Source organism: Penicillium vulpinum (assembly GCF_028829585.1).
Source record: "Penicillium vulpinum strain IBT 29486 chromosome Unknown utg000002l_segment0_segment0, whole genome shotgun sequence".
NCBI classification, from domain to species: Eukaryota; Fungi; Ascomycota; class Eurotiomycetes; order Eurotiales; family Aspergillaceae; genus Penicillium; species Penicillium vulpinum.
In genome coordinates this window covers 1,369,001-1,391,900 of record NW_026643242.1, presented here as the reverse complement: position 1 = coordinate 1,391,900, position 22,900 = coordinate 1,369,001, and the positions used below count along the sequence as shown (strand labels likewise).

The 22,900-nt window shown below is 45.6% G+C and overlaps 5 protein-coding genes across 5 annotated transcripts; 3 read left to right on the top strand and 2 right to left on the bottom strand.

Annotated features, from left to right (window-relative positions):
* Positions 1–2,420: 2,420 nt before the first annotated feature.
* Positions 2,421–3,891, top strand: N7479_003611 (uncharacterized protein; the record flags this gene model as incomplete). Its single annotated transcript, XM_057251308.1, has 3 exons — positions 2,421–2,789; positions 2,852–3,707; positions 3,746–3,891. 3 exons carry the CDS (start codon positions 2,421–2,423, stop codon positions 3,889–3,891), a joined length of 1,371 nt encoding a protein of 456 aa, XP_057110633.1.
* A 1,044-nt stretch (positions 3,892–4,935) lies between these two features.
* N7479_003610 (S-adenosylmethionine-dependent methyltransferase) lies at positions 4,936–6,362 on the bottom strand (the record flags this gene model as incomplete). Its single annotated transcript, XM_057251307.1, has 3 exons — positions 4,936–5,687; positions 6,083–6,244; positions 6,305–6,362. The coding sequence occupies 3 exons, from the start codon at positions 6,360–6,362 to the stop codon at positions 4,936–4,938; spliced, it is 972 nt and encodes a 323-aa protein (XP_057110632.1).
* Positions 6,363–7,683: 1,321 nt separating this feature from the next.
* On the top strand, positions 7,684–10,020 carry faa4 (long-chain fatty acid-CoA ligase FAA1; the record flags this gene model as incomplete). Its single annotated transcript, XM_057251306.1, has 5 exons — positions 7,684–8,117; positions 8,184–8,209; positions 8,275–8,670; positions 8,727–9,871; positions 9,931–10,020. The coding sequence occupies 5 exons, from the start codon at positions 7,684–7,686 to the stop codon at positions 10,018–10,020; spliced, it is 2,091 nt and encodes a 696-aa protein (XP_057110631.1).
* A 713-nt stretch (positions 10,021–10,733) lies between these two features.
* Positions 10,734–11,059, top strand: N7479_003608 (uncharacterized protein; the record flags this gene model as incomplete). The annotated part of the gene is made up of 2 exons (XM_057251305.1): positions 10,734–10,747; positions 10,843–11,059. 2 exons carry the CDS (start codon positions 10,734–10,736, stop codon positions 11,057–11,059), a joined length of 231 nt encoding a protein of 76 aa, XP_057110630.1.
* A 5,127-nt stretch (positions 11,060–16,186) lies between these two features.
* Positions 16,187–18,471, bottom strand: N7479_003607 (uncharacterized protein; the record flags this gene model as incomplete). Its single annotated transcript, XM_057251304.1, has 3 exons — positions 16,187–17,612; positions 17,679–17,894; positions 18,272–18,471. 3 exons carry the CDS (start codon positions 18,469–18,471, stop codon positions 16,187–16,189), a joined length of 1,842 nt encoding a protein of 613 aa, XP_057110629.1.
* Between the last annotated feature and the right edge of the window lie 4,429 nt (positions 18,472–22,900).

Sequence of the window (22,900 nt, the reverse complement as noted above, 5' to 3'; positions counted from 1 at the left end):
TTAGAACAATTGCTTTTGCTCTTGATATATCGCATCTTCGTATGAATCAACGAGAAACAAGATTTGGCCCGACATTAAAACAAGGACACGAGAAAAGCAACGTCTTACTATCAGGCCAATCTGGACTGGAGCTGGTGACAGAGCGAAGCAATCATGCAGGCTTCCCTGCAGCGGTGCGGTCAAGTAGCAAATCATCGTTGTACACACCAGTTGGGCTGCTACAGTGGGTCCTTTGCAGATGATGTTTGTATGGAGTAAATAATTATTTCTAATAAGATTATGTAGGCTTTGGTTTAACGCAGAACATTTGAAATAGACAGGGGAGAAGAGAGACATGTGGTACCTACCCCGGGTACTTCCTATATTGGTAAATATACAGAGAGTACCACTAGAATGGATCTAAGTACGGAGTAGTAGTATTAACATCTCTAGATGACTCTTAAGTCCCGGGCTTACTACTGTACTCCGTAGAAATTTTTCAAACGCCCACATAAGTTTCGCTCTCGCCCATTCGTCGATCACTTCTTGTATGAGACCATGTGCCTTAGCGTGCCCCTAGTACGTATGATTATTTCCATTTCCCCACTATGTTGACATGTTTTTTTCTTTATTATTTTATTACTCCAGACTCAATTTTCCCTTTTTACCTTTGCTTTTCCTTTGCAAGCTAAGCCATGGCGTTTGCTGCAGACCCATAATCATACCTTAGAGAAAATGCTCCGTACGGTGTACATCCAAGTCACTTGAGCAAAAAAAAAGCCCCCCCCCCCCCATACCACAGACCCATATCCTAGCTATAGTTTTGGAGGTTCTACGGAGTAAATATGTGGGTTATGTTAATATTTCCTTTGATTTCTAATCCTCTGGCCTTTCCAAGGTTGATAATAGGTATAATGTGTTGTGGTTCTTATATGTTGTATGGAGAGTACTCCGTATATAGGGAATAGTTGGGACACTACGTACTAAAAGAGAGAAACTTGGAATGAGGTACATAACAAATCAAATAGATTGATGCCACCAGACAATAATATGTGGAGAGTAATGTACAGGAATGATGTACTATTTACTCCGTACAAGGGAACACATGAGGACATCAAAAGTTCAAACGATTGTGATTCTTCCCGCTTCTATGGCTACCATGGAACTTTTCAGGAACAAATTCCCCCCTGTGTTACATAATGATCTCCAGGATAAGTGTACTCTTGGCAGTAATGGGGGTAGATCTGTTGCTTATTATTGGACGATTCACGCTGGAATTATGTGCAAAGTACTTGGAAAAATTCAATCGGGGAGGCTCTGATTCGAGGCTTTGACTATCGAATTTAACTTCCAAGGTTTGTTTTTAGGGCGATATACTTTGTAGATAAAATCCATAATATATACACTATACTAATCCTACAATATGATAATACTATAGTAATACTATGATACACTATATACTATAATCAACTCCTAATTTCTCCGGCGAAAGGAGCTAAAATTGGAAGAATTATTGAAACTTGAATTACCCTTATATTACTTTAAAATTATAGTCTGTTTGGACCAATGATGCTCATGGGGGTAACTGCAGTCAGAATTTTTTAGACTTGTCATGTTCAGACCCCTGAAGGAAGATGTCAAGTGACTTGGATTTTTTTTCAATGTTTTTATTTGGGGATGCCGATCATTGGTGCAATAGATTAGTGATCCATTTCTGATCCATTCTGATCCAAAGGGAAAATGAGACTAGAGGAATGGATTAAATGGACTAAATGGACTAAATGGATCAAATGGATTAGGGCTAAGGGTTGATAAATTGTGATTTGCTTACATTTTAGCGTCGAGTCAATCCCATGGATATGAGTTGTTGTCATTTCAGGTCTCCATTAGGGAAATTAAAAAACATTCTACTGTGTACAATTTATATGTTTGTATATACATGTTATATTCTATGTTCCTAATTACCCTACCAATATCCTATTCAATAATCTATGTCTACGATCAATCACAAGTATCCCCTGAGAAGATCCCCTTACGCCGTTACGGGAATTTTCAAGATAACGGGGGTGCAGAAGGGTCGCGCTAGTGGAAGTCATTTCTTATTTTCTATTATTATATATTATATATATATTATATTTGGCATATTATATATGTATTTTCTTTTTTTTTTGAATATTTTTTATCTATTTTTTTCCCTTTTTCACACATTTCTATAAAAAATATAGGGATATTAGTATAGTTAGCTCCAAAAGGTCTGAATGTCAATCCTTTTTCTAAACCGTCGACCCATAGATCGGAAATGGGTCTTTCCTTTCGATCCTTGTCTCATCCTGTTTTCTTTTTCTTCTTCTTTTTTCTGTTTCTATTCCTTTTTTGACTTCTTCCCTTCAACTTTTGGTGGAGGGTTCTAAACTGTACTCTAGTCTCCAAAGTCCATAACAATGACAACTGCACCGCCGGTACATCACGGCCCTGATAGTGGTATACCCGCCCATCTCGTCAATCATCTCCCTCGCTATCATCCTATTGCCATGAATCCGAATCCACCTCCACACCAAATGCCACCTCCGGAGCAGATGGTACAGAGCCACCATTTCCGTCATTTCGCGCCGCCCATGCATGAACATCATCCCCAAGGAATACCACCAGTACACAGTCCAGCTTCGTTGGAACATATTGAAGCTAGACTCCGCCATCTAGAGCACGAGGAAATGGCCCGGAATGCAACCCGTAGCCGCATTCTGGCAATGCGGAAGCATGAAGATGAGGAATTTCGGTCCATGACGGAGCGAGCCGAGGCAGAGGAAGAGGTAATGCCGAATCGTTTTGATATTCATGTGGAGGATTGGAATGCTAAAACAAAGCTTCACAGGACCTTCGAAGACAACGCAAGAAGTTAAAGAGAGAGTCCATGGGCTTGGGGCTCAACGCTGCGAGTGACTCGCCACCTCTACGGCCTACACCACCTCGCCGATTATCAGAGACTAGTGCAGCAACAACGTTGGCTTTCTTCAAGCAACAGAGTCCCCCCGAGCCCCGTCAACCACCCATTCCACCATCATCTCAGGCACCGCCTCCCTCAATGCCGCCACCCCATATGCACTCTCAACCTCATCATCAAGCTCCCCAACCTCCCCCACCATCTCAGCATCAACACCCAATGCTTCCCCATGACTCAATACACAGCGCTGGCTCTATTCGCCGCAAGCAAAAATACACCATCAAAAATGTAGAGGCATGGGGCGAACGCCACGGCCGACCAGCAGCTCACGACCCATCCGGGCGAGCATTGTGGAAGCGACCCTCCGATGGAAGTCTAGTATATCTCACCTGCCCGATTCACGGCTGCGGGAAATCCGACTTCGTCACCCTCCACGGCTTCATGTGCCATCTCACCAAGAAACACAAAGACCGCACACTGGGCAGCCAGTCTCGTGCCCTCGAAGTCTGCGGTGTAGTCTTCGACCCGAATGCTCCCCTCCCGCCAGTCATGAACAGCCACCGGGCCTCGGCAGAAGGAAGTCCCCTGGGCTCTATTCCCTTGGACCACGACGGCGACCAGCACTACGATGACATGGACTCCGAGTCCGAGGGCGAGCTCGAACGCGAGGGCTCCTACCGAGTCAAAACCGAAGTTCTCGATCGATTCATGCCCGAGGCCGAGGGCACTCCTATGGACTCCACTGCGGCAACACCCCCAAGCACACAACCAACGGATCAACCAAGCAGTCCATTTCATCCATTATCGACCGCACTCCCGAAACAGATTCCAGAGAGGCGTTGGCGACCCTTCCACCGTCAGAATCTGGTATCCAGGGTCCATCCCCTACACCAACCGAGTCGTCTGTGCCGTCGAAGCGCAAGTACGAATTCTCGCCGTCAGCAGCGGAAAAAGAAAACGCGGAGCCTTAAGATGGTATCCGTGCGGAGTAATGTTTATCTTCACTGTCGATTTCCGCCGGCAATACATATATACACCATACATAATTCTTTCTTGAGCGTCTGGCGGATATCAGGGCTCTCGATATGATAATCAATTGCATCATGTTACTACTACATCTCTTGGCAGTATCTTTTTCTAGATACCCTTTCGTTATACCTGGGTGGTGCGAGTGTCTTTCATTTCGTTTGAATTGAGCAGCTTGATGTTGCGCGTGATTGTCATATAATGCATCCATAGCTAATTGCATACATATTTAGCATAACTGAGTTCATCCATATATGTCTACTGCAGTAAAATCCCCCTATATATATAACACATGGTATGATCTAATGAACCTTATAGATATTGATATGAACATATCTGTATATATGGGGTTCAGACTTCTGCTATAGAAGTTGTTTAATCGAGGTATCGGAATTTTAGGCGGACGCTTGATTTGCGCAAGCTTTGTAGGTAAGTATGTACGATATTGCAAGGATGTTGCGAGTGTCTCGAACCAGTTACAGTTATATCAATCTGCTCATTTCCCGACTTGTCAGTAAAGAGCCCGAACCATACCGTCGAGCAGGTAAGGCTCTCAATGTGTAGTCTGATTGAAGTGTCTCTTTCAAAAAAGAAAGAAGATGAAAGAAAGGGAAAGAAGGGCCCCGGGGTGGGGGGGGGGGTTTATAGTGGGTGATCCTCCTAATCAGGAAGGAAGTGATCTTGGTTTCCAAATGGCAACTGCGAATTGAATTGTGGCAGAGGGGATATTCCAAGGTGCAATCTGCATCCGCCAGGGAAATTCCCGACGACCGCTCATGGAAAGTTTTGCTAGAAAATATCCCTCGTGTCAGTCTCGCTAGTTTGCAGCCATCTGAGAGTACGGTTGACCCGATCATTTTGATAGGAGGGGAGCTTGAGCATCTAAATTAGCTATATACAGTACCTAAACAGCATATATGCCCCAAATACATATGAGCAAGCCAATCATACCTATATACAGATGTTGTATCTACAGCTGTACTTGTCTATTAGGAATCCTTCACCAATAATAAATGTACCAAATATCCAGATCCACTCCGCAGTCCCTCCCCAAGCACATCATCACTCAACCTCCAAACCCGAAACTCCTGCATCGTCTCCCTAAGCCAAGTCTCAAACACATCCGGCGACCGCTGCTGCTGCGCGACAATACAAACCGTCGGCTTGCGGTGCGAACGAGTTTCCTCAGAACCGGGCACATATGCCGGCCGCAGTCGACAGATATCGGCGCAGGTGCGCACGAACGGTGCCACAAGTGCTTCATTATATATGCAGTCGCAGGAAAGGAGGAGATCGAAGCCTTTATCTTCCTCTCCTTCTTCCTCTCCATGTTTGCCATGAGTCTCATCGGGATCCATACATTCCTTCAATGAGGCGGCCTGGTCAGTCTCCCAGTCCAGGGTTGTGAATGAGATATTATCGACGGGCTTGGTGATCGAGCTTGGCTTTGATTTGGATTTGGATCCCTTACTCTTGCCCTTTGCTTTGCTGTTGCTGTTGCTAGAGGATACAGGGACGGATGCATTTGCGTCAAGATTCGTTCGGAATAACTTGCGTACGTATTCCTGGTCTGTGGCGATGTAGTGGCGCACTGAAGGCGCCAGTACGAGCGCGACTAGTGCTGAAATCCCGGTCCCGAGTTCGACTACTGTTGAGCTCTGGCTGAGGAGGGCGTTTTTCCAGAGCGGATTTGAGGGATTGGTAACCCATTCTGCGAATAGGGGGGTAATTTTCCATAGAACTGGGGTTGCTGGGTTAGTACTGATTTAATTCTGGGATGGTTATTGATGGCAGTGGTCATGAAAATGAAGGAGCCAAGATATCCCAAGCTATGGATAAGTAGCAGGTGACGATTAAACCTCGTGTTGAGGGGACAAAAGTACAAGGTGACAGTATTAGGGCCCAAGACCAAAAAGAGAGACATTCACCCCGAGAGCCGAGGCACAGCCAGGCGGCAAGGACGACTCGACGCCTCGACTCTCGGGCCTGGTCTGGGCACACTTCGGTCTCGGATAAGAGTCCTGCGGAGTAGTCCGTGCTTGACTTTTACGTCTCTGGGGGATTCTGGGGCAAATCATAAAGGACTTGGTGCAGATCATGCGAGCTCTTCGAGTATGTGTTGTACTCTGTACTCACCGGCGCCTGTAGTCCCCCCTGCTCGATGGGAGGAGAGTAATGATGGTGACTGATGGATTATGTATTCATTTCCATTGATAGAGATTTCTACTGATGGTGCACGGGGATTGAGCATCCCTAAGTTGTTGCTTGGGATGTCTTGTGCGAAAAGGAGAAATGATTCTATAGAGAGTTCAGTGGCTCAGTGGATGTACCTGGGATACTCGTAGGGGGGTGGCGTACCCTCATCCACGTCGATGACCTCTTCACCATTGGCGAATAAGTCGATGAGTTGGTCCATGAGTGGCTATGCATGGATGCTTTATGTTTTATGCGGAATACTATTTTATTTTTACAGTTTTTTTTAGGGATCACGGGACCAGGGTATACAATGGCATTTCATGAGTATTTGCACCCAGGTACCTCGATTTTTGACCGCTCCTTCACACCGCCTGCCTATTTATACTAGTATAACCCCACGCAGCGCGCGCGCTACGCGTAGTATACCTACTTATACTGCGTATATTGTTCAAGAACTACTACGTGAGATAAATATCAATATTATAGACTGGCCTCTATATTCACCTGATCTAAACCTAATTGAGAACCTTTGGGCGTTGTTGAAGGCTGATATCTTGAAACTAAGGCCTTGGTTACGCGAGATACCGAATAATAATGAGACCTAGGCTGAGCTGGTGGATACAACGCAGTACATATAGGAGAACCTTACAATTCACCACTTTGTAAATTTAGCAGAGACTATGCCTCACCGAGTGGAGGAGGTTATCAAATATAAAGGGTGGCATACTAGTTACTAGGGAGTTTTGAATATGAAGTTTTGAATCGGCAGAAAAAAAGCGGGTCCCGGGCCTTCCAAGGTACCGGGGTGCAAATACTCATGAAATATGACTGTATATGGACATAGTACGGAGTATGTAACGTGTGACTAGGGTATGAAATATAAACCTCGGAAGCATCCTCGGAAGTATATCAGACATATAATTTATACTTAGCGTATGAATATATGCTCTGTATAAAGATAAAATAATTGTTGGGAATTCAACAGAAAGGAAACCCGGAACTGATCTGCCGGTTAATAATGGTCAAATCAAATAGGAACAAGTTCATGAACTCAGTAGGCTACATATTTCTTGATTTCGAGCTATGTATCAAATGTTTACTCCGTACATTTGAAGAGAAATAGATTAAATTGTTTTTCCAAAAAAAAGGGCTCGTGCCTGTTGCATGTAATCGACCTAAACCCAAAAAAAAAAAAACTACCAAGGCCGAAAAACCTTGGACCTCCTGCGTCATTTGCCGAAAGACCAGCCACAGATATCCAACCTCAAGACCAACTTTGGAACTTTCTCCTCTTCTCTCCTGTGAATGCTCAATCATACTATAATACCCCCTTTTCTTTCTCGACTTGGTAATTTCCATTCCATTCCAGCTCCTGCTGTAGCTTCCTACAGCTCTCGTGTTTTTCCCCTTTACAGGGTTACTCCGCGCTATTCGTGCACTAGCTAACCTACGGCCCCTCGAGTAGAGGAACTTTTCTTCGAGTAACCCGCTCGATCCCCCGGCTTCTTCCGCACTCACTCTGAGCGAGCAATACAGCAAACATGACGCAAAATCTTGTCCTCCAGCCGCGCATGTCCAAGAAGGGCCCCTTCTCGGTCGAGGCGTCCGGGTACGAGCGCGTCCCCGGTGAGACAATCCCCCGTCGGCACCCCAAGGCCAAGGATGGCCTCATTACGACACTCCAGGATGTTACTACTACCTACGAAAATATGCGCCGATCCGCTCGCGTCTTTGGAAACTCCAAAGCTGTTGGCAGTCGCAAGCTAATCAAGACCCATGTGGAGAACAAGAAGGTCAAGAAGGTCGTGGATGGTGTCGAGCAGGAGGTTGACAAGCAGTGGACCTATTTTGAAATGAGTGGTTATACCTACAAGACCTTCCTAGAATATGAGAAGCTCTGCCTGGAGCTTGGTAGTGGTCTCCGCAAGCTGGGTTTCGAGAAAGACGGTAAAATTCACCTCTATGGTGCAACGAGGTAAGAGACACATTGTGCCTCGGAAGAGATTCGGTGCAGGATGACTGACTTGATTGCCCTTGATAGCGCAAACTGGCTGGCCATGTCGCACGGTTCGTTTACCCTTTTTACCCCCTCTCCATGATTTGCGAACGAATTTACTAACTTACCATTACAGGCGCTTCCTCTCAATCCGTGACCATCGTGACCGCATATGATACCCTAGGCGAGGAGGGCCTACAGCACTCTATCGTTCAGACCGGCAGCACTGCCATCTTCCTCGACCCCGGCCTGCTGAAGTCGCTCATTAGCATCCTCCGGAACGTGCCCTTAATCAAGCACATTATCTACAATACCGACACGGAAATGGACCAGAAGCTTCTTGATCAGTTACACAGCGAGTTCATTCACATCAATGTGATGAGCATTGAGGAATTGCGCAAGCAGGGCGAGGAAAACCCCGTGGAGCCTGTTCCCCCCAAGCCAGAGGACCTGTGCTGCATCATGTACACCTCGGGCACAACAGGCCCACCGAAGGGTGTGCCATTGACCCACGCCAACGTGATTGCTGCTAGTAAGCCGAACAGAACCCATGGAACCGCTATCTATTAAGCTAACGTCTCGCAACAGCTGCTGGTGTTCACGCCGTGATCGGTCCCTGTGTTAACCACACGGACTCCCTCCTGACCTATCTCCCTCAATCTCATATTCTAGAATTCATGTTTGAGAACATGTGCTTGTTCTGGGGTGGTACCATGGGATACGGTAACCCCCGAACATTGTCCGATGCTTCTATGCGGAACTGCCTGGGCGACATCAAGGAATTCAAGCCTACTGTTCTGGTTGGTGTTCCGGCCGTGTGGGAGTCAGTCAAGAAGGGTGTCTTGGCCAACCTAAACAAGGCCAGCTTTGTGGTCAAAGGCTTGTTCTGGGGTGCCCTGTCGGCCAAGAGTTTCCTCATGACCACCGGCTTCCCTGGCTCAAGCCTGGGCGCATCGATTTTGGACAGCATTGTCTTTAAAAAACTGAAGGAGGCAACCGGAGGCAGACTCCGTATCGTCATGAACGGTGGTGGCCCTATCTCCAAGGACACCCAGAAGTTCTTGTCGTTGGCTATCGCCCCTATGATTAGCGGCTACGGTCTAACCGAGACCTCTGCCATGGGTGCCCTGAACGACCCCTTGGCCTGGAATCCTGATGCCCTGGGTGAGGTTCCCGCCTCGATCGAGGTCAAGCTTGTTGACTTCCCCGATGCTGGATACCTGACCTCGAACAACCCCCCTCAGGGCGAGATTTTCATCCGCGGTGGCAGTGTTACCAAGGGCTACTACGATAATGAGGAGGAGACTAAGGCTGCGATCACCGAGGATGGCTGGTTTATGACCGGCGACATTGGCGAGTTCGACCGCAACGGCCACCTGAACATCATTGACCGCAAGAAGAACCTGGTCAAGACCCTGAATGGTGAATATATCGCTCTGGAGAAGCTCGAGTCCGTCTACCGCTCGTCTCCCGTGGTTGGCAACATCTGTGTCTACGCCGCCCAGGACCAAGACAAGCCCGTCGCAATCATTGTCCCCGTTGAGGTAGCACTAAAGAAGATTGCCAAAGACAATGGCATCAAGGGCGACACCATCGAGACCCTTGTTCACGACGAAAAGCTCAACAAGATCGTCTTGCAGCAGTTGCAGGCCGCTGGCCGCGCGGGTGGTTTGAGGGGCATTGAGATTATTAGCGGTGTCGTGCTGTCCGACGACGAGTGGACTCCGCAAAACGTAAGTGACACTTATTCTCAAGTTATCTGGAGCCTGAACTTTGCTAACAAGGACATTAGGGTTTTATGACCGCTGCGCAGAAACTCCAGCGCAAGAAGATTCTCGCCCGATACGAGTCCGAAATCAACAAGGCGTACGGCAAGAAATAAAAGAAGCGTGTCAAGCTGCTTCACTTGGATTTCATAGCTTCACCCTTGTTTTTCTCTTTCCTATTTTTTCTTTCTCTCCTGTTGTATTTGCTTGCGCTTTGAGACCCTCTCTGTTTTTTTTTTTTTTTTTTAACATTCTGCGCAATTTATCTTTACATTTCTCTGACTCTTGCCCTTATTGATATTGTTTTATTTCATTTCTGCCACGATGTAGACAATATAGTAATCAATGTGGACATGAACTGACCGGCATCGCGACGGATTTGGTTTCTATGATAACCCAAATATTTACCTAACCTCATCTTGTTCTACACAAAGCTTCTTTGGTTGGCTATGAACCTCTCATATACACAAAAGTACAAGTACCTAAATGTATGTATATGTAGCCAGTGCCTTTGTCCAAACTACCTCGGTACCTCACTTGTCAGCCACGGTTACACCGACCCCCCAGTAATCCGAAAGTACCCGGGGGGGTTGTCCATGTACCTGAAAGGACCTAGCAGCAGACAAAAAGACACATGTTCGAGCACGTTGCACTGGTACAGATTGAAGTATATAAAGTTCGCTAGCCTCAGGTACCAAAATCCCGTGACTGAAAGTGTAGATATCTCCACGTGACTCTCCCCTGTCAAAGTAGCATACTGAAAGCCAAGTCACACATTGCCCCATTATCATTTGCCTTCAAGATTAGAATACTTTCATTCCCAGTCCAAATGTCTCTTTGGAGGTACGTGACACAGCCGTGAACCGACCAACCCCACACACACCAACACCCAGACCGCGAACCGAGGCAAGAAAGACAGAAACTAACAAGCCTCACAGCTCCTACCGTGGCCTCACGCCCAAAACCCGGGCCCTGTTCGGTATCGGTGTCATGGCCTGGGCAGGCATCGGACTCTGGATCACACCCCAGGTAGAAAACGCATTGGGCATGCAGCCCTCGAAGGAAGAGCAGGATGCGCTGGATCGGAAGTTGACAGTGCGCGTGTCGCGTGTCGGAGGAGACGAAGGAAATACATCGGATAGCCGGGCGAACTGAGTAATTGAGTAGTCGACGGGACAAGGCGCGAGAACGGACTCTGGGAACTCATGTGATCGATCCGTGAGCTGGTGATGGCGATGCACTACGGGGCGTGCTTGTGGTTGGCTGTGATTATCTACGGGAGTCATGGGTGCAGTTCTCACGGAACCTTGGGCTTGAATGCGACTGGTCGGTAAAGGGAGAGAGGAGGGAAGTCAGTTTGTTGCAGGCTGCCGGGCTGGTATGGAAGGGGAAATCTTTCCCTGGATATCTTGTTGAGTCAACCTTCCCCCGAAAACTCAATTGCAATATTGTGATTGCAATGCTGCATTGCTGCATTTTCCTGTGCCCGTGCCCGTGCCCAATGTCTAAACATTCAACTGCCTACCTACATACTGCACCTGTCTATCCATCCCCTACGCATCGGGACTCCGGGATTGAAAAGAGGACCCGGTCCGTCGGAGCCGAGAGGTACACTTACTATGTACCTACACTGGGAAAGCGGTCATAGCGACCACCCTGTCACTCCAAGGCTGTTTGTCTTGCCTTCGCGCATGCTGCCAAGACCAAAAAAACAAACAAACAAGCAGTGGTCAATGGCCAGTGGCTGACGCCCTGTTCTGTGTCTGAGAGTCTTGATCTGCGTATGCACGTCCCCATCGGAAAGTCCACAGGGAGTGAGTGGACTGACCATTCTTGCTTTACCCTGTCTTTTCCCATGCTCACGCCCACGCCTGTCCGTGCGGCTGCAACGATCCCGGCTCCAACCGCCCTGTTTTGCAGTGCAGGGAAGTATTGGACTGCTGCAGTCAGCGGCGGCCTTTCCCGCCTAGCCTCACCTCGCGCGGACGTTTTTTTTATTATCCTGGCTGGGGATTGGGTTGGGAAATCCTGTGGCTCGGAAGAATTGCTGCGGCTGAGAGGGTGGATCGTTGCTTAGCCTGGTCCAGATTGTGACATTGGATCTTGTGCCGATGGGCCAATTAGTGTTGATTTTAATTTCCGATATTTCTCTTTCGTCTGATTGGGAAAGTGATGCGAGGGGTAGTTGGTCTGGCTGGGATTGGAATTTGCTACTGATTCTTTGTTTGAGATGTTGGATGTCTTGCTTTGTATTTTTGATCATGGGGTCATATCGTAAGGGATATTTGGAATATGTGTGTCTAGGTTAGCTTCTATTCTAGTCATCTTGAATATTTGAATTAGTGACTGAGATTGCATTGCCTATACAGAATATTGGATGCTAGCTCGAACATCTTTAGAGAAGTCACATTCTTCCAAGGTGATGTACAATAATCTTACTAAGGCACTTTCTGTCGAGAATACGGCTATTGGAACAAGAAGGCCCCAAATGGATATACAATAAGTGAGGCTCTCTAAGAGCATTTTTTCGGAACTTAGTTTATGATATCACTCACAGTGTAGCATGAGGGACCCTTTTACCCTTGAGAGATATCTTGTGCATCCCAAAGATCGACGCTGATCAATTGGGTAATCGAAGATCTAATCCATATGTACGGACTCTTCATCATGCGAGCCTCGATCGATTTTTCTCCTTCTATTCTATTCGTAGATCCCATGATCTCACACTTGTAGCTGTCCGAAAAAGCTATTTTGTTTACAGAAGATCACACAGATCTATAGACTGGTCATGTGCTTTTATTCCGGGTGAGACAACCCTAGCACCATGCTCGGAGGCCGTTGATGTGGAACACGGAGATAGAGACCCTCCTCCCTGGATGGCTGATAGCATTGCAAGGCCCGGGGTGAACATTTGGGCTGATCCAGATCGGGGAAAGAGCTAGAACATAGCCAACTGTAAATGAGAGCTATCCTCAAGCTCTTGATGTGCTCAAGACAGCGGCGAGGGTTTATGTTTGAGCAGCATGGACAGGGGTTATTTGGTCTAATGCGGAAGCAAAGGGATAGATCGCGGAGATCTCCATGCAGATATCACTGTCCATGTCTCTTAGGTAGAGACAGATATCTCACTTGGGGTAGTTGGGCTAAATGTAAAGTTTTAAGAGCACAGATTGTCTTTCGGGCGTCTTGGCTTGATGTCGGATAGGGTTGATTATCGTCGTACTGACAACCCAGGGTCCATTACTTCAGGCTTATGCCTTGCTGTTATATCACATAGTCTCCTTGGTATTCATGCTTGAGCTTTGAGCTGTATTTCCCGAAATTCACTAGCGCGTTTTTATTAGATAGTAATTTCTGCAGTGGGTATTTGATGCTACTAAACTAATTTGGGCTGCGTGGAGTTATTTGGGGCTCCAAGCCAGTCTCAGCAATGTGCAATCTGTACATAATTTGAAGAAAGGAAAATTGAGTGTAAAAAGTGACTACGGTAGCCAAAGATGTGTTTTAGAGATATTAATACTCAATGAAATGAAGGTCGGTAGATGAAATACGCAAGGAAAGGGCTTATATACCATGGGAAGAGTGGATAAGCAGGGAGTTGTCAAGAGCGCAGCGACAGCGGCAGGCGCCGGAAGGATAATCTGACATCTAAACTTCTTAGAGACATTTCCTAGAGCGAAATAAAGTGAGGGTACTACATATTGCATTGGGTATCTTATAGGATTATCAGCGCAGGAGAAGGGGTAGACAGGACAGAGACCAAAATGATAGCAATGTGACCTACTTGACTGTAACTATAGAAAGGACAGTCGTCATACTATAGCACGTCACTTCTTGCGTTCTAATGATCATATTATACCATATCACCTGTACAGCATTTTGGAAAAGTTGTTTTTAATGCCTACCTGTATTAGTATTCTCATTGGTCAACTAGAGAATAGTAGAGAATGAGATGAATAATCGAGTCAAAGCCTTTCAAATCGACATGATTACTTGCCATAAAAGAGTAATTGTATAATACTGCGAAGTAATATGTATAATAGAGTACATATACTTTAAAGTGGAAATACCAATGCGTGCAGTATAAAGTATAAAAGAGTGGGAACACACCACCAGTCTATCAAAATGCCAGCATGAGCAGGGACTAAATTAGTGTCAATTCAAGATGTCGAATAAGAAATAAGAAACCTCGGCGCGCCTAGGATTATCCTTTAGCCTGACGTCCCTTGTACGACGTGCAGAAGTACCTATCCAACTGGTTTATGTACAAATGAAACAACCAATGATATTGCATTTGCTCCCAAAAGATACATGTACAAAGTATATGGTGTTACTTGGGCATTTTTCTTGTCAGTAAGGATACATGTCGACGTGTTTGTTTCTTTTCGGAACGGGATATATATCCCATTTCCGGTGGCAAACACAATATATACCAATGAAACTGGGAACAAGCTGGACTTGAATCCAATTGTTTCAGATTAAAGTCAAAAATAGCCTGGTTGTAACAATAAAACACATACATCCGTATATATCTTAAATCTCTTACCGCATCCGGATGTTACTACCCCGGCACATCACAGGGGATGTAATGACAAGGATCAGAGTGTTTAAAACATCGGAATATGCCGAGGTGCAGGTAAGTTTAGATGATACGAAGATTTCTTAATTCATCTAACCTGACACATGAGCAGGTTTGGAGAGATTGGATCAACAGCACATACATCTACTCTTTTACCAAGCATATCAAGAATCAAGTTAAATAGTCACACCAAAGCCTGCTTTTGCTTCATTTTGATATACATAGGTTGTTGAATATTGTACATATGTTGAGATTTATCGCAGGAACCAAACAGAGCTAAGCTGACATGTACATCGATGTACGTTGTAATGATCAGCTGCACTACTGCCGATCAGGATCTGCAGAGAACGACTTCTTACAGTTAATACACATAAGTAGTATTCATACTAACAGCTGATAAACCTAAAATCATTGGATTACATTGCTTTCCTTTTCCGAAATTAACAATCCATAAGGCGGATCTCTGCTGCCTAGCACAAAAGCAAGATATAGCCCAAACTAGCCTCTAGACTCTTACAAACAGGCGGCTACTCAAATCTCTGATTGGCTTCTCCTTCTTGATCCTTTTCCTGCACCTTGCCGTGCCCATCCATCTGTCTGCACGGAGGTTCACATTACGGAAATAGTACCCACCTTGCTTCGTTTAGTTTCCAGACCGCGGAGCCTCCCCCCAAAAAAGCAAAAGAAAACAGGAAAGTGGGCAGTAAGAAATGGATTAATAGCGCCACACTAAGCCCTTTAATCTTGCATGGCATTTGAATGGACTCAACCCAATCATTCCCGCAGACGGCCAACCCATGCCGCTTATCTCGGCGGCATCAGTCTATGTAGTCATCAGACACGGAGAGAGTCCTTGAAGCAAATTAGCGTAGGTCCTTGCTTCATGTTTTTATTGGATAGTCGAGCGAAAAGAAAAGCAAGCAAACAGAATAGGAAAATTAAATGGGGAAACGGCAAAAGCAATAAGGCAAGACCGCATAAGCCTATGTCTATTGTAAATAGGCCTGGTAGCCCTGCTATAGATGAGGACTAGGACCGGGACCGCAGCAAATAACGGTTCCTGGCTATCGAACAGAGCAAATCGGGGAGTTTGATGGTTAGACTGTGTTTCCTGTATGAAATAGAGGGGGTTTGATGTTTTGTTCTGGAAGATTTACTTTTCGTGATTTGACATGTATCTACTATGTAGTGAACGTGATATGACCTTTGTACAAATACTTCGACAAAAATACTGCCCAATTCAGCCATGACTACCGAGATACTACCTATGATCTAGTCAAGTCCAGATCTTAATTAATCGATCGGTTCTACTCGATAGGAAATTCCGCCACTTGCAAAGAGAGAGTCTTCAATGGCATTCTGTATGCTTCTTTTTTTTCCCACCCAAGGCAAACACACATGATAGAAATGGCACCATATCTTGAGAGTAAAAAGTTGGAGCTGGAGGCGAGTCAAAAGGGATAAAGAATAGAATCACAATGAAATAAACCAAGGCCACGAAGTCCACTAACACTCAGACAAAATAAAAAATAGGATAAAATAAAACAGCGAATAGAAATGGCCTCGTGATCCACCCCACGCCGTCCTGCACCAGTGCATAAACCCCTTCCCATTTGATCGTATCGAGCAAGATAAAAAGATAAAACACGAGAAGAAAGAGAGATATTTCAGTAGAGCAAGGGAAGAAAAACAAAAGGCACAGCCTAAGTACACAGACTATGCGAATTCTGGATAGGATCGTAGCGACTATAAGCTGTTGAGTAAACGGGGTCATATCCGCCAGTATTAGACTGGCGGTGTTGGTGACTGGGAACCCCTGTATAGGTATTATTCTGATAGGGATCTGATTTGAGATAAAGGTCGGACTTGATCGTATCCATGGGGTCCATGGTGTCAATCATTGAGTACTCAAAACCAGAAGAAGAGGAAGAGGAGATCAGAGGACTATCGCTGATAGGGGAATGGTCTGCAACATTCATTTTCCGGTGATCCGATCTGCCGTAAGAAAGACCACTTCGATGAGAAGTGTCGTACATGAGCATGTGGGAACGGCCATTTTGGCTCAGTCCATGGGGAAGGACACCACAGGTGTTATCTCCACCAGCCACATCCGGCCCCATACTGCCAGTACTGCCACGGCGTCCATCCTTGTAGTGACCGGGGGACCGTCCGCGAACAACCAGGGGGTGGGAGTGGCGCCGGGCGATTTGTACCCACTCAGTTTCACCTGGGACTGAGCTAGCAACCTCAGCGTACAGCTCGACGACCAAATTGTAATATTGTTGCTGGGCACGGCGCTTGCCATTGTTGGCGGTAGCTTTTTGGAATTGGATACGTTCGAATACGTGGGATGTTGGGGGCTGGCACGGCTGAGGTGTTCCTGCGAAGGAAGAGTTGTAGTCCATAGATTGCGAGCCAAGGGAGAACCCAGAAAGACTCCCATTAACTGTTGAGGCTGCTGTGAAGGAAGATGGAGGTGCAGGCTGAAGAACGACACGACCTGGTTTGCGTTCGGATTGCTTGTCTCGCTTTGGGGTATGTTGAACAAGTTCTCGGGTTTCTCCATATTGACCGTTCACGATAGCAGAAATGGCCATCGAAAATCCACGGATTGGTTCAAGGGTCTGGTCAGGATAGCGGATGTATAGAGGAACAGTGGGAGGCCAAGGATGAAGTCCAAAGCCACATGTCACTGCGAAGTAGTTGCGTCGATAGCAAGTCCACTTCCCCTCAGCTGGGAAGGGCCCTCGACCCATTTTTGCTTGAACATCTGGTTTCACTGTCTGATATTGGCCACCAAACTCTGCAACAACTGTATGAAGGATAGTAGTGTCATCGAAAGGCGGAGCCTCAACTTGAGGATGAGAGCGTTGTGAGGACTCCACTATCGGTTGCTGATACATGTTATTCTGCGATCGATCCATCCCGCTATCTAAAGCGCGAGGAGTGCCTGTATACCCATGGTTACGGGAGAGATCATTCATCCCTCCCAAGGGCAAGCCGATATTTCCAATTCCACGCTGTAAAGCGTATGAGCCGTAGGAATTATTGCGTCCCATGAGTGCAGGAATGGAGCTCAGCCCATGCCCTGAACTCTGCATACCGGCTGGCATACCAGTTGGTGGTTGACTAGACAAACAAAGATCAGTCATGAACCTCATCCACCTTTTTTTATTTCAATATAGTAAAGCTTACAGCGCTGGCACCCGTTGATAGTCTGCCATTCTATCAAAGGGATGCTGAAGCCGAGAGATATGAGGGAAGAGAGGACCAGATGTGGGCGAAAATGAGTCTTTACAACACCACAATTTATCAGTCAAAGGAAGTCTCTTAAGGGGAATTGATAAGTATAAGAAAAAGGGCTTACCGGGACAAGAATCTGGTGGAGTCATTGCAAGAGAACCAGAATATCTAAAGCAAGGAATGGCTCAGTAAAAGCTCACCATGAAAAGATCCACGTGCGATCGCCCTGGAATTAAAACAGTCGAGAAGATATGATATGAGTCCGGGCGCAGCACGGAAACCATGATGCGGTAAAAGACAATCGAAACGGGGGCGAAAGAGGCAAGGACCTCAAGACACGGCACGAGCTCAGATAAAAAGGACAAAACATCGGAAGAAAGACATGCAGGCGGCAGATTGGTATGGAAGGTACAGAAACAGGCCGGACTGAAGTTCAAGCTGCCCGGACCCGGAGGAAGCGCAGCGACAAGGGGGTCGAGAGGCTGACCGAGTGGAGCGCAAGGGCAAGTCCGGATTGAAAGAATAGGAGAAAAAAAATAACTTACTGTAAATCCTGCATCACAGGCTGCTGTGCGTGGTACCTCACGCCGTTGGTGTCAGGTATGGAGACGAGACCTCCGACTCGCTGGCTGTTGTCGTCTTCATCCGTTCCAAACCCTGTCAAATGGGAGTTGATATAGTCACCCTCCGAAGTAACAGGATCAGTCAATGAGAATACTTCCGAGAGAAGTGCTGAGGAATTCATAAGTTAGATAGACAGGGAAGATATATGAGGGAAAAAAAGAAAAGAAAAAAGGGTAAAAAAAAGACAACGATGTTGAATCAACCGCATGACGGAATGAACAGGGAAAGGGAAAAGAGAGGAAGCTTACAGGGATTCATCCTGAGCGTGCTGATGACAGGTGCCTCGAAGACCCTGATGGTTTTTTTTGGTTAATTGGGGATGTAACACCGGGCGATACGCCAAAGCCGTCTAGCCCTTGAGGTCTTGGGTGGCAAGAACTCAATGTCTAAAATAGCATCATAAGAAAAAAACAGTTAGGTAAGGTCGAAAAGAGACTCTGCATAGTGAAATTCCCTCACAGTACTCGATTGATACCTCTGGATCACTCAAAATATGCCTGTGCTTCGAACCTATAAGAAGCACAGAGGGAAAAAAAGCCAGTAGAAGGGTTCGTCCGGTTAGTGATATAAACCAAAACACAATCCTCACAGGAAAGAAGTAGGTGATAAGAAAAGGTAGGAGTGAAGAGAGTAGAGTTGAAGTGGGTGATAAAAAGAGCAAAGAAGTATGTAAAGTATGTATGAAGATAGAAAAGGGTTTCAGGGTTATAAAGATGAATGTGAAGAGTAATACATATGTAGTATGCTCAATAAAACGGGTGCCCTTTTGGACAGGCGTTGACAAGAGGTTGAATGCCCTGTGCGTCACTTATAGACATGATTCCTAATTAGGACATCTCCAACTTAAAAGTCATAAGTACAAAAGTACACACAAGAGAGAGAATAGATCGGGCTAGAATGTATATTCTTTGCAAACCACGATCTAAGAAAGGGGGGGGGGTATGAAGAAAGAGGATTGGGGGTAAAAAAGAAAGATAAAAAGAGAATTAACCAAAAATTCACCAAAAACAACAAAAAAAACAAAAAACAAAAAACACCAGTAATAATAGCAATCAACAGAGTGTTCACGGAGGGGCAAAATAATAAAAAAAAATTGTAAAATGTAAATAAAAAAGAGATCCAGAAAGGGAAATGGGAAAAGAAGTACTGAAGTACTGTAATCCGGTGTGACAACCCTAGAATAACAAGACTCTCTTTAAAAGTATGGTATTGCAGAAGAATGCTTCTAATTCTCTGCAACCCTAACTTGGTATTTAAGAACATCAAATCAGAGATTATTTTCTTTTGACAGGTTGCATGAAGTAGATCTGTGGCTTACCTGAAGTTGAATAAGTGTGAGGTGTTAAGATCAGATGTATGCAATTGATATAAATCCTCGAAAATGAGCTTGCAATTGATATGTTTCTACTGAGAACATTCTAATCCTTTTTGTCTAACGCCCATTCTCGGGATTGTTTACTCAGGATCATTAGTCTACTCTAGTAAGTCTAGTAAGTCCTAGTAAGCCTCTATAAGGCCCAGTGATGTACTTTGTAGCCGAGAGGCGACCATAACCACGAGTTGGGATCTGCCAGGGACAGTGAAATACGTTGTATTCGGTAAGGCTCCAATGGGTGGCAGCAGGTGGGTTTGCATAGGGGTCCAACCATAATCCAAAGATATCCTGAATTTATCATTTATCTGTGTGATCTACTTGGGGTAAAAAAAAAAAAAAAAAAAAACAAGGAATCATATTGCTTAGTTTCTTTTTTTTTTTTCCTTTTTGTTCTCTTTTCCCCAATGATTTGTATTTTGAAGTTCTAGATTTGGAATCTTGGTCCGGGCAAATGGTCTGTCGTATCTCCATAGAGTAGTATCGAATCATCTCTAGATAGTTTGTTTCCAAGGCAGGGAAGTATGATCAAAACACCCATGTTGCTGGACCCGATGCCGGCTGCACGGACGGTGATGGGTAAGGATATGAAGTACACGTTGTGTTTTCCATTACAGATAATTCCCGATGGGATCAGATGTTCTAGTGTGAATACCCGACAGACGGGTTACTGCAGGAGAGCGAAATAAGATGAAACTAGAAAGGATAGAGGAGATGATCGACCCCCAGGATATGTACCTATGCAGACCCATGACAGAGGTGGTTGATGTATCAGACTTGGAGGGGGGATCCACCAATAACAAAAAGAAAAAGAATACGTGAAAAAAGAATTACCCAAATCTGGCAGAAAAAACCATGCCCGATTTCCGTAATGTTTCGTTGGCTGGAAAGTAGTTCCCTGGTCAGATTCACTTTTTCAGTTCGATACCTTTAGGCTGTAAGAGGCTCGAGGCATGGACAACGGTTTTTGCATGGTGAGCAAAAAAATAATCATGAGATCGACAAATTCCATTCAGCACGTTGCATTTGTCTATGTTGGCGGTGTTCACACCGACAGACTCGAGACAGCAATAGGAATAGCACGTTCGAGATGATGCACACCTCAGCTAGGTTCCCCACTCCGAAAAGCCCTAGAACCAGATAGCTTTATTTTGGGTAAAAACCTGGCCTGGCGCAAAACCACCGTAAATATGCCCTAAACTGCAAATGGGATCTTCAGTCTCCACTAGAGAGGCTAAAGCATCTGCAGCGGGGTATACAATGATTGCGGTCCGTACCCGGGAGCTTTTCCAGAACAGAGCGGCACTAGTTCCACCGTTCCATTGAAGGAAAGGGGGGGGGAACTCATATATTCAAAAGATCCCTGAGTGGACCGTCCTGATCGATCGTGTCGACAGAAACCGCATTAGTGGCTAGAAGATCGACCATCCTGCAGGATGGAATGGCAAGATGGAAAAGCACCCGTAAGCTGATGATTGGTTGGATAAGCCTAGATTCGATTTCTCAGTGGTTATGGCGGGTATGTTGTGCAGCTATTCGCCCCCACAAGCCCATAAGGCCACACACACATAACGACCGTGCTACCGAAATGAGTATTAGATTTCGGTACTAGGTGCCTAGTTGCATTGATTAACCGTATCAGGCTAAAGGAATAACGATCAACGTCTTTAACTTTGAACAAAATCAAAAGTTATAGGATGGTGTGAAGGGTGGGCAGCAATGACATAGTTGCTGTTCTTTCTTTCTTTTTCTTTTTACGATCGGGGGGATCACCCCCCTTCTCGGATTGACGGTCATGGGATTGACACGTGCAGGGGGGCGGTGAACTTGGACACGAAATTTACATGTAGGGGAAATGTATCGGGTACATTTAGTTAGTATATTTGGTTGTTAGAGAGATTATGTACATGGTACTTATATATCTGGTCTTGGGTATATCTTTAGATGTTCACAGATGTTCACATTCTTAAATTTATATTACAGATATTTCACACATTCGAATGTTAGGCAACCAACTCTAAATTTTTTAAAAAAAAAAACAAAATCATGTCAAATCACCTGCAGTTATGAGGCGACTAACAATGCACCTGAAAGACACTATCAGATCCATCGCTCCACTTATCCCCGACACCGTGAACCTTCCACATGTGACTTTTTCGATATATCAACTCTACTTCTCAGGTACGGAGTACTCCGTACTCTAACACTATTCTGTACGGAATATATGAGATACAGAGAAAACAGCTCAGAAATTGTCCGATACGTGGGTACATTCAGGGCTCACTGCAGGTACCTCGAAGCTGCCAATAATAATTTGACTTTGAGAAAAATGCATGAACCCATGGACTTTCTCGACATGGATTAATAGAACCCTAGAAGCCGGAAAAACTCTGAAAAGTCTGAGGTTGCAACTGTGTCTCAGCCAATCTGTCTACCTTTGGAGTCTGTTTCGGGCACGTGCCATCTGAGTCTGTTTCCACATAACGTCTCGAAAATAATATATTCCCCGTGCAACGATTCTGCACTGCAAATGGCGAAGCCCGTGGCCAAGGCCATGCCCTTTATTTCTGGTTACATTCGGGTGCTCGATCTTTGGACAAGGGGGCGCAAAGCTACAGCTCGGCCAACGGTAGTGAGCTATAACGAGATCCCGGAGTCGGCATTGCTGACTTAACCGTGTGTTTTTAGAGTATTTGTGATTTTCAGATCGACAACAGCAATTTCAAACTAAGAGAAAGAAAAAAAAAGACTATTGGTCAACAAATTTACCTTGGTATCGATCTAGAGTGTCATTCTAGACTGTTAATGCCCTTGTCTTGTTGCTTCAGCCCCATATGCTTGTTGTGCCAGGATCTTAGAATGCGACACGCCCGGTGGACCCAGATGCTATATTCTATGCGCCAATCCTGGTCGATTGGGTCTAGAGTCCACATCCTCGCATGTCGGGGAAGATATACCTGGACGATGACTACCGCGTAGGGAAAGAGTCGGACCACATCCTCACATCCGAAGACAATATCGTGAGTTTTTTCCTGCTTTTCTTCTTTTCTGCCTTGAATTGAGCATTAAAGTTTTACTTTACTAACGGCCGAGGCCTCCAGGGCTTCCATCCCGAGACATCCACCGGCCTTGACCGGGGCAAAGAATTGATCTACCTAAATTTCTACCAGCTTATACC